At 37.9% G+C, this 12,134-nt stretch overlaps 1 protein-coding gene across 1 annotated transcript in view; it reads right to left on the bottom strand.

Moving 5' to 3' along the window:
* LOC141302135 (cadherin EGF LAG seven-pass G-type receptor 1-like) overlaps positions 1 to 9,200 on the bottom strand; it is a 71,718-nt gene extending 62,518 nt beyond the window's left edge. Inside the window, exon 1 of the mRNA XM_073832324.1 lies at positions 5,717 to 9,200. Within this exon, the coding sequence (XP_073688425.1) occupies positions 5,717 to 9,200 (3,484 nt within the window). The remainder of the gene's footprint in view (positions 1 to 5,716) is intronic.
* Positions 9,201 to 12,134: the final 2,934 nt, after the last annotated feature.

The following is a 12,134-nucleotide window of genomic DNA, read 5'->3' as shown; positions in this document are numbered from 1 at the left end:
AGGTTCTTTTTAGGTTATAAAATTAAAGCGTAAATAACCTGCAGGGAACATTCTGGGAAGGTTTTTTTTAGGTTATAAAATTAAAGCATAAATAACCTGCAGGGAACATTCTGGGAATGTTCTTTATAGGTTATTAAAAAGAGAACTTACAGGGAACGTTCTTAGAATGTTCTCATTTGGTTCCCAAAAGAAAAAAACTAAATGAGATCTATATGGGAACGTTAGGGGAACATTCTGTGTTTGCTGGGATAGAACGTTTGTTAGCAAAATGAATAAGAACGCTTGGAGGCACTGTGGAACCAAATAAATAAGAAATAAATGTTAAAAAAAAAACAAAAAAACTTCACCTTAGATAAACAGCAAAATCAACAGGCTTTTTAAAATCCAAAATATTGCCAAACAGGCACTTTTGTATTTATTTTTTTCTGCCATCGTCTTGTCTTTCTCACCTCACTCTTCTTGTCAGTCAGCTCGACTCACTCTCCTTACTTAATAAATTAAATCAGAATCCTGCTGCTGTTCTGTGATGTAATAAAACCACGTCTCCGCCATTCAAGGCAAGTGGAGCATGCAGGATTCATATTTGAAACGTCTTTTTGTGTTTTAATATTCACAGACACTAGTCTAGGCCTATATCGCAATTCTAATTAAGTGACAGACCTACTTTTGATTTATGGCATTTTACGCTACAGAGTAAATTCTGTTTTTATGAATGAACTCTGCAATCCCATCTGCGTTTTTGCAGAAACCATATGGCCCTAGAAATGTAACCACACATCAGGACAATTCGGTTTGCCCTGTGTGTTTAAACAAGTTGCAAAGGTGACATTACTTTTGAGTCTCTCTCTCTCTCTCTCTCTCTCTCTCTCTCTCTCTCTCTCTCTCTCTCTCTCTCTCTCTCTTTTTCTGTAATGTATGCAATCAGATGCATTCTCAGGTACCAAAATTTGGTACCAATTGATTTAACACAATTCGGTCGGTACCCTTAAAAGTGCTGAGTTCGGTAATACCAAATCGTAAATTAGAGAGATTCTTGACCCTGCATAGACAGCAACGCAACTGACAAATTCAAGGCCCAGAAAGGTAGTAAGGACATTGTCAAAATAGTCCATGTGACATCAGTGGTTCAACTGTTAATTTATGAAGCTAGGAGAATACCTTGTGCATGTAAAGTAGTTGAGTTGGTCTATGCAGGGTCAGAAAGCTCTTGGATTTTATCAAAAATATCTTAATTTGTGTTCCAAAGATGAACGAAGGTCTTACAGGTTTGGAACGACATGAGGCTGAGTAATTAATGACAGAATTTTCATTTTTAGGTGAACTATCCAAATAATGCTGGTCTATGTCAGCATTAAAAGTGACCTGATGGCTTGCTGTCAGCTTTTCTCTGAAAAGTTCACAGATTCCCTGCATGCTTTAGATGGTTTAGATAAGGATTCCATACGTGATGATTTAGAACGTGCCTCAATAAGGATAAAGACAAATGCACTGCCATTAACTGGAGAAATGTGTGCACCACACGCTTTGCATCAGCCGCTGCGTGAGATTTCTCTTAGACGAGGAGGGGATGGATGAAATACATCAAAGGTTCAAAAGATAAAGATGAAAAGATCAAAGATTATGAGAGGTGCCCTATCTTTAAAATAAAACTGTAGATCAAAAGTTCAGCTAAAGAATTAACCACAGATGGTCTTTTCCTGGCAGCTCACTTGCTCAAATTAGATATCGAATTATCACTCAAAATCCAGAAGTGCTCTAGATAACGCTGATGAAGTTATCTTGACAAACTGTTATGAATGGAATGCACCCCTGGGGTTGAGTCAAGTTTATTGACTGAACGTTAAATGATGCTAAATAACTAGCATTAGAGATGAGGCGTTATGCTGAGAAAGGGAAGGACCACAGAGTCAGCATGAATGTAGATGCTGCAATGTTTCATATACTGTACGTGTAATACTTAAGATTTTAAAAACTTAGTGTGCTTACTTTAAACTGCATTCATATTAACACATCGGACAAATGTACAGAATAAAAGGTATGTCTTTAGATATGTTACATATGCACAGTGTTGGGAAGGTTACTTTGGAAATGTAACAGGTTACAGATTACAAGCTACCCTGTTTAAAATGTGATAAATAGTGTAATGATTTCAATTACTTTACTAAAGTAATGCAAGAGATTACATTTCTAAATTTCTAATGAATGTTTTTTAGCTGTTTTTCATTTGCAAACATTTAAACCAGGCAGGGTTAACCTTATAGTATTACTTAACACTGATTATTGTCAGACTTTCAAAATCACTTTAATTATAAATATTATGATTTAAATATTAAGATTAAGATGATAAAAAAGTAATTTTAAAGCAGAGAAACCACAAAATCAGACTTTAGCACCTCTTTTTACTTTGAGATTAAATACTGATTTAAAATCATAAGAAATTGTTTAAAAGCTACTGTGTGATACAGTTTTTTTAAGCAAATCTTTGCATAGCAGTGTCAGGAAACACTGGCATCTAACAGATAATCTGAAAAAAATACAGCATAATATTACATTATAAACCCATAAATCCAAATTGAAAATAAAACTGTTATCAAATAAGCATGTGTCCTATTCTGTCCTAAACACCTGAAATATTGGTGTCTCATATTTTAGAGCAGTCAACTGTGTGTGTGTGAAAATATATTCAGATGTAACCCACTCTGTAATCGTTGACATTTTAATAAGTAACTGTAATTTAATTACACTTTTTTTTTCTTAGTAACTGTAACAAATCAGCTACATTTATTTTGTAACTATCATATTTCTTTTTCATCATTAAACAAAAGCTTAAATGGTAATAGTTGGCTGATTTAAAAACTTAGTGATAGCCAAGTGTAACAAAAACTTAGAGAGCCTAACATGACAATGTTTTGGATTTATTTAATTTTATATTTTTTGTCAGCTCTTTCCAATTCAACTTAAAATTTTGAAAGGAACTAACAAATAGTCAAATTGGAATTATGGAAGAAAGTTTTCTCTTTACAAACATATTGGTTCTTATTGTGTTTTCCTCCCCTATTAATTCTCTATAACTATTTTTTTTTAATAATTTACATTTAATACAAGATCTGTAATTGATTTAATCTAAAAAATGTTTACATTAAAACAGAATTTATTAAATGAATGATTTCTGTAAGTGCTCTTACTTCTTTTTAAACATGTATAAACTGTATAAAATGTATCAACAAAAAAAGAAAACTGGTAAATTAAAAAAAGAGAAGAATATATTTCCAGTGGTGGCCAAAACTGTTGAAGACTATTATTTTCACCAGCTAAATTTGGTTTTACGTCAGTTATTTCTATTTGAAATTTAAACCAGCTTTTGCCCTAGGTGCACTTGTGCATAGTATTTCAGGTAGCTTTGCAGGTCGGTCTCTTGGAGTATCTTGGCGACGTTGCCACAGTTCTTCTGGATTTAGTCTGTCTCAGTTTATCAGACTCCTTGTACAAACAAAAATCTCACTGGATTATTACAATTAATAGCAAAATGAATGTTTGGAAACATAAACTGATATTTCCTACTGACACACTACAGCAGAAGATAGAAATAACTGACTTAAAACCATTTTAGCTGGTTGTTTTAATAATTTCAGATGTTGTGTTTACATGTTTTATGGGGACATTCCAATGGTTTTCATACTGGACAAACCGTATCTTCTATCACCCTACACCTACCCTACACCTAAACCTAGCCCTCACAGGAGAAAAAACTCATAGTGCATGATTTATAAGCCTGTTTCCTCATGGGGACCTAAGAATTGTCCCCACAAGGTCAAAATTTACTGGTATTACTATCCTTGTGGGGACATTTGGTCCCCATAATGTGATAAATACCAGGTACACACACACACACACACACACATGTTGGGTTTACATATTTTATGGGGACATTCCATAGGCGTAATGGTTTTTATACTGTACAAACCGTACTTTCTATCGCCCTACACCTACCGTACACCTAAACCTAGCCCTCACAGGAGATTGTGCACACTTGTACTTCATCAAAAAACTCATTGTGCATGATTTATAAGCCTGTTTCCTCATGGGGACCTGAGAAATGTCCCCACAAGGTCAAAATCTACTGGTATTCCTATCCTTGTGGGGACATTTGGTCCCCACAACGTGATGAATACCAGGTACACATACACACACACACACACACACACACACACACACACACACACACACACACACACACACACACATACACATATTTCACTAATCATAAACTGCTCTGAGAAATGTTTGTGTTCACCCTCTATTGTCACTGTGTACTAAGAAGTTATTTGTCTGCTAAGCAGCTACACAAGGCATTTCTGAGAATCAAATTAAGTGGCAGTGTGTCACTGTAGCCACATGATAAAGGGGCATCTTTGCTATCTGGCTGATCTTGATCCTCTGTAAGCTGTGACAACCATTAAACAAAAGTAATCAAAACAACACAAAACAAACTGTAGATGTACCCAGCATGCGTAGGAGTTTTAAAGGCTCTTCAATTAATCCCCAGCATTTTCTTGTCAAATGTGACATCTTATACGAGACAAACAAGTTTTATCACCTTGAATCTATGAAAAGCTATCACTCTGTGGACATCAGGTCTAATCCTGATATCACGTGATATCTTGTCGGGACAAGTTGAAGTTTTCAAATTATGGATGGATTTCAGAATTTTAGTTTTTACTTAAATTAACCAAGGGGCATGTTACAGCTTGGGGATGCAGAATGTGAATAAAGACTAGCTTGAAATCAAGTTGAAACCTCCTTTGACACATGATCAGTCACTGTCTAATAGGCAGGACAGTCTGTAAGCTTTGGCTCCTGGGAAAATGTTCATGAAACTAACAAATCTGACAGGTAAGAATGACATTTGATTTCTCAAAGTTTGGAAGAGAGAAAGGCTGACTAACTTTTCATGTTTGTGCATGACAGTTGTTAGTGGGAATATGTTCTAGGATGTATGGATCTGAGGAATGTGAGGGAAGATCAACAACAGTTAATTTGAAAATGGTTAGAGAGAAGCAATTTAGACACAATTACATCTTACTGTCAAACCACAGTCGCTACTGGGGAAGAAGAGATTATGAAAGAGGTTAAAAAGTCATTCACATTATGAAATAAAGTTGCAGTGTGCGGTATAAAGTCAAACTGGTAGATATAAAATCACATTGGTATCTATAAGGTCACAATTGGGAGAAATAAATTTGTGATTATACTGTTGCAATTACTTTGTTGACTCTGAGCTGTAAATAACCTCATATTCACGGAATAATATATTGTTGCAGAAATGCAATAAATTGATGGCCACTTTAGAATGGCTGCAAATAAATAAGCTTAAGCGTGATAATTGTTGCCATGGATATGCTCACTAGGGAGTGCCAACAAATATCGTTGAGCATGAACAGAGAAACAAGTAAAGCTATAAAAATAAGTTAGGGATTCAGGGAATAAGAATCTGCCAGAAGAGAAGAGCACACCAGACAGCACACAAGGAGGCAGATCACTATCACTAAGAGCATCAAAGAAAACCAATTAACATAGTGTGAAAAGAATAAAGATTGCACTTCTGCTATTGCAAGTCAACCCGCAGAGCTGATTTTGGAAATTACTCAACTACTGAACACAATTTCTGGCCAAAAAACTGACTGCTTTTTAAAAGAGGAAGTATCATGAGTCTCACCTGAAACCGTCACCCTCATTGTGGCCTCAAGGGGCCTGTTGTTATCTAAGTCCTTGCTCAGCTTTAGGTCCCCAGTGTCTTGGTTGAGAATCATCAGGTTGAGCTCATTTCCCTCAACAAACGTGTAGAGGAGCTTATCGGACACATCTGGATCACGAGCAGGCACCTTCCCGATAACTCCTGTCGGAAAGCTGCTGGATTTATTGGTGATGTAGTTGTTGAAAATAATCTCAAAATCTTGTAGAACGGGGACGTTGTCGTTGACATCTACTAGGAGGACATGTACAGTGGCCCGGCTCACAAGTGGGGCAGAAGTGGCCTGGACAACTATTACATACTCCATCTTGGTCTCAAAGTCTAGGTCAGTAAGGGCAATTAGATCTCCACTAAAGATATCGAGTTGGAAGACTTCAGGAATGTTGCCCTCGACAATCTGGTAGAGGATCTGGGCATTGGTACCTTCATCTGGGTCTGTGGCACTTACGCGGGCAAGAGTGGATCCTGCTGCACTGTTTTCCTCTACGTAAAAGTACAATTCATCCTTTTCAAACACAGGGGCGTTGTCGTTTATGTCCAGCACGGACACATGAATGTCCACAGAGGCTTTGAGAGGAGGCACTCCTTTGTCCACTGCAAATGCCTTGAGGCTGTACACAGCAACATTTTCCCTGTCAAGCTTGCGAGCCGTTCTGATGATCCCAGAGTAGGGCTCAATAAAAAAGTCTCCCTCACCATCATCCCCTCCCTGAAAGGTGTAGCTGAGTCGACCATTAGATCCTGAGTCTCTGTCGGAAGCAGACACTTGGAGAACACTAGTGTACACCGGTGCATCCTCAAACACTGTTCCCTTATATATGTCCCGGAGGAACTGAGGTGCATTGTCGTTGGCATCAAGAACGATGATCTCTACATAGGTTGTGTCTGATTTCTGGGGGATGCCATTGTCTCGGGCTATGATAGCGAGTGTGTAGGAGGCCTGATCTTCATAGTCAATCTCAATCTGAGTAGTGATGGCACCGGTGTCAGGATCAATCTTGAACTGTGGGACATTGTCCTCCATTACATAAGTAATACGGGCGTTTTCACCAGTGTCCTCATCGGTGGCACTGATGATTACCACGGTTGAGCCTACGGGACGGTCCTCGCTTACTAAAACTTGGTAGTTGGCACTTTGAAATACTGGTCGATGAGTGTTGGCATCAGTCACATTAATGAAGACTTGGGCTGTGTCATGGCGTGTGCCATCCGAGGCGGTGATTGTTAAGAGATACTGCCGTTCTTGCTTGTAGTCCAGAGGTAGTGCTAAAGTAATAAGTCCTCCTCCGCTCTGGCTGGTGATGGCAAACCTGTTCCGTGTGTTCCCACTTGATATTTGATATGTGACTACGCTGTTTACATCCCTGTCTACAGCAGTGACTGTAAGCACACTGGTGCCCACAACTGCATCCTCATTGACCTTTAGGTTATACAAGTGCTGTGTGAAGGTTGGGACATTGTCGTTGACATCTAGTATCGTGACACTTACACTAGCTGAAGATGACATTGTAGGAACCCCGCGGTCTCTGGCCTCAACACCGAAATTGTAAAACTCTGTAGTCTCCCTGTCCAGCTCAGCACTCACCGTAATCCATCCAGTGTTGTTATTGATAGTAAACGGAAAAGTAGATGACGTATCAGTCAGCTTGTATTCCAAATGAGCATTGTCGCCTGAATCAGCATCGATGGCTTGGATATGTAACACAGAGTAACCTACAGGAACATTTTCTAACACTGAGGCTTGAAAAGGTGTGCTGACAAACATGGGTGCATTGTCGTTTACATCCAACACTTGGATTACAACTATACCTGTGCCATTTATAAGAGGTGGCCTTCCTCCATCTTGAGCTTTCACTCGGAGGGTGTACTCTCTTATCATCTCATAATCTAGTGGGCTGATAACATCAATGACTCCCGTAGGGGAGTGTATGTAAAACTGGCCCTTTATATTCCCATTTATGATGCTGTAATGCACCTTCGCATTATTACCAGCATCTTTATCTGTAGCCTTCACCACAGCCACTTGAGTGTTCACAGCTATGTTTTCAGAAACTTGAACGACATATCGTTTCTCACTGAACTGAGGGTAGTTATCATTCTCATCCTCTATAAAAATGTGCACCGTGGCTGTGGCGGTACGTGGACCAGGCTCTCTGCCCTGGTCGTTAGCTTCGACAAAAAGCCTATACTGGGATTTGACTTCTCTGTCAGGTCTGACTCTGGTTTTGACTAAGCCATTCCTTGGATCAATTTCAAAGTAAGTGTTCACCTCATCATCATTCACAATCTTGTAAATCATATTGGCATTTGAAGGGGCGTCTCCATCTGTAGCCCTAATAGTCATCACTTCAAAGCCTACTTCAACATTTTCTCGAATACTAACCCTATACTCATTCTGTTCAAAAACCGGCGTGTGGTCGTTAGTATCACTGACTGTGATAGTGAGGTACGCAATAGCTGATCTTTTAGGGGTTCCCTTATCAGTAACAGTAACTTTAAACACATGGGTGTCTTTAACCTCCCTGTCTAGAGGTTGTAAAGTAGTTATACCGCCTGTTTCAGGGTTAATTTGAAATAAATTGTTTGATCGGCTGTCAAAAAGAGCTTCCATGTCGTACTCGATAACACCGGCGTCTCCGTCATCGGCGTCGAACGCTTTGAGGGTAATAACGCGCGTTCCCGAAGGCTCGTTCTCGGGCACTGATACCTGGTAGTTTGGGAGTTGAAACTGAGGAGCGGAGTTCACGTTTCTTTTTTGACGTTTAGCCCACAGGTCTAATTCACTTCCAGTGTGTACTCTGCTTAAATATAACTTAACATCTACAAATAAAGAGCTGTTTAGTGAGTTAGGCATTAAACAAAGCAAATTCGCCTCATCTCGCTGCTTATGAGGTAAACAGAGATTCGCGCTCCTGAGGGAAACAACACGCCGCTGGTCTTTCTCCACGCACCTACCGCGAAACATTTGGGAATTCCGCATGGATACAGGCAAACGTTCGTAAATGTTTATAGGTAAGGAGTCCAAAGAAAAACAAGTCTCATACCCAGTCAACAGATATATATACGCATCTGGATTTAGGTTTTTCCTTTTGTATTTAATGAAGCAGTTCTGACCATGCACGAACGTATTGAAATGAAGCAGTATGAAGTTTTCAGAAAGTAGTGATTTAATCCGCAAATACAGTGGCAGGGGATTTCTCGGTAAACGAGTGCAGTCAACTTTGCGCCCGACTGATAGAAGCCCATCACTTCTCCCGATCTTCAGAAAGTGTCGTAAAGACTTATCTGTGAGACCTCTGTCGATTCTGTACGTCCATCCTGGTCCGATTGATACATTTGCCAGTGTTGCACCAGGCTGGAGGGATCCCGATAGATGTAAATCCAAGCATCCAGACGGTGGGAGATGAATAAGTAATCCAAAGCACATCCATATCACTGGTAATTCCATGGCTCAGGCGCATCTCATTGGGAAAATTAGTCCAAACGATCCGGAACGTCTGCAGTCTGCAAAATTCCAACCATTCCTTTAACGTGAAAGTGCACATTGGGTCAAGGCATGTTTCTGTGTGCAAAGCAGCAGGGACCAGAGAGCTGCACTGATAAGTTTTAATGAGTAAGACGGCTCTTCTCCCTCCCCTCCCACAACAATTTGCATGGACCTACTCATGCATTGTGATTTTGAAATATCCAATGAGCTCAACCGAAAAGCTTACATTCGTGGCTAATAAAGAACACGTTTTAAATCTAAATGCAAACCATTGCTATAAATTCTCAGTTTATAAACATTTTAATTTCTTCGTAATGTAAATTATTGTAATATATTTCCGAATAGGCTACTGACACAAAAAAGTTACAAAAAACTTTTTTTAAAGTAGAAAATTTATATTGTGTACTACACACACAGTTGGTTGTTTTCCAAATTGCCATACAATTCTAATATTATTCTAATACATTAAACATAAAATAAACACCGTGTATTTTTTTATTTATATGTACTCTATTGAATTATCTGATTTCTTGAACAGTAAAAAAGGCTATAATACTTTTTGTCTATCGCGAGGAAACATATTTCGCTTTCCACAATATGAAACTCCATGACATGGAATGTAGTTTACATTTACCCTCATAAGATAAAACATGATTTGAGTACTCTACGCCCCCTTGTGGATACTTAATAAGTAACATTACTCTCACCAATAAATCTGTTGCGTACAGCAGTGGTTTTCAATCCTGGTCCTGGGGACCCACTGCTCTGCACATTTTGTGTGTCTCTCTTATTTAACACACCTGAAACAGATCATCAGCTAATTAGGAGAGAGATCCATGTACTTAACTGAGTGTGTCAGATAAGGGATACATACAAAATGTGCAGAGCAGTGGGTCCCCAGGACCAGGATTGAAAACCACTGGCGTACAGCGGCCACATTAAGTATTTGCCACTCCTAAGAATGTATGAATAGCATGGTATTGGATTACATATCAAACAAAGTGAAATTATTGTAAAGAAAAATAGCACAATAGCACACAGTACGAATATGTGTTGTACAAAGTTGTTTTCAGGTCTTAAAATATAAACAATAGACTTACTGTCTTACCAAAATAATAATAATAATAATAATTGAAGACAAAAAGAACATTAACAGAACATCTACGTAAGTCCATAGTCACTGTGATGAATCACACCTGTAGTTACTTTGCTAGTCAGAGCCTGAGGAGAACAAAGTTATTGCCAAATGACTTTTACCTAACTGGTCTCAAAGTAATACAGGAGAAATGGCCAAATCGATTAAATTAGTTCTGAGAAAAAACTCTAGAATCATTTATTTGATATACCTGTGGCTTAAGTGTCTAACTTTCTTGAGACATTACCCATCAAATCATGGTTGATAAGGGGAAAAAAGTGGTCTGGAATACAGAAAATACACAGAATTTCAGAAATGTGATTTTCTCTTAGCACAACCAATATTGTGTGCTCTAAACACAAACAATTTCTTCACATACTGTTGAATTGTGATGAATACTGACTTAAGTCTGGAATACACTACACAACTTCTAAAAACTGAGTTCTAAAAAGTCATTAGACATTTGCCAAATTTGTAAATGGTTACAAAAGGAAAAACTGGACATCATACAATAAATGACTGAGGATCACACACTAAACTTTCAGGTCATTCTGAACACAACAAAATTTATTGAGTAGCATGTGCTTCATTACTAGGAGATTATGGAAGCCTGTTTTCTCCACTGAATAATAATAAAAAAAAAGGTTATCTCACAATTCAGACTTTTTTTTCTCAGAAATGCGTGATCCAAACTTGCAATTCAGAATTTTTCTCCGAATTGTGAGATATAAACTTGCAAATCTAAGGAAAAAAAGTCTGAATTGTGAGTTTGTATCAGATTTCTGAGAAATTAAGTCAGAATTGTGTGATATAAACTCACAATTGCGAGCTATAAAGTCAGAACTGCAAGATATAAACTTGCAATTCTGAGAAATAAAGTCAGAATTGTGAGATATAAGCTCGCAATTATGTAAACATAGCCTTTTTTCCCCCCTCAGAAATAGAATTCACAATTGCGAGTTTATATCTCACAATTCGGAGAAAATTCTGACAATTTTTGCAATTGTAAGTTTATATCACAATTCTGACTTTATAACTCACAATTGTGAGTTTACATCTCACAGTTCGTTGAAAAAAAGAGTCATAATTGCGAGATGTAAACACGCAATTTCGAGAAAAAAAAGTCAGAATTGTGAGATAAAAAGTCGCAATTATCTTTTTAATTTTTTTTCAGTAGTGGAAATGGGCTTCCATAAGGAGATGCATGACAAATGAAAACAAAATGTTTTCTAAACTTGCTTTAAAGCAATAGCTCGCCCATAAATGAAAATTCTGTCATTAATTACTCACCCTGATGTCGTTACAAACCCACAAGACCTTGTCATCCCTGTCTATGCAGGGTCAGAAAGCTCTCAGATTTCATCAAAAATATCATAATTTGTGTTCCGTAAGCTAACGAAGGTCTTACGGGTTTCGACATGAGGGTGAGTAATTAATGACAGAATTTTAGGGTGAACAATTCCTTGAAAAAAAAAAATGTTTGATATCCTCCAACTTAATGGATTGAATCAAAGTCTGAAGCTAAAAAACAAAACAAAATCTGAGTCTGTAACCATCATACACTACACAATTTTTTGTGAAATCTTTAAACTCGAATTGGCAGACAAAAGTTATGTAATGTATCCCAGCCTTTATAAACCTGTGACGATAAATCAATGCATCACGATTCTCTCTGGAAATGATTCTGATCTTAGTTCTTAATCATTTCTTAATTTGTGATGCATCAACTTTTTTTTCCCCAGCCCTAGTAATTATCCAAA

Source organism: Garra rufa, chromosome 25 (genome assembly GCF_049309525.1).
Source record: "Garra rufa chromosome 25, GarRuf1.0, whole genome shotgun sequence".
Lineage (NCBI taxonomy): Eukaryota > Metazoa > Chordata > Actinopteri > Cypriniformes > Cyprinidae > Garra > Garra rufa.
The sequence above is the reverse complement of the archived record's forward strand: the minus strand, read 5'-3'. Positions and strand labels throughout refer to the sequence as shown.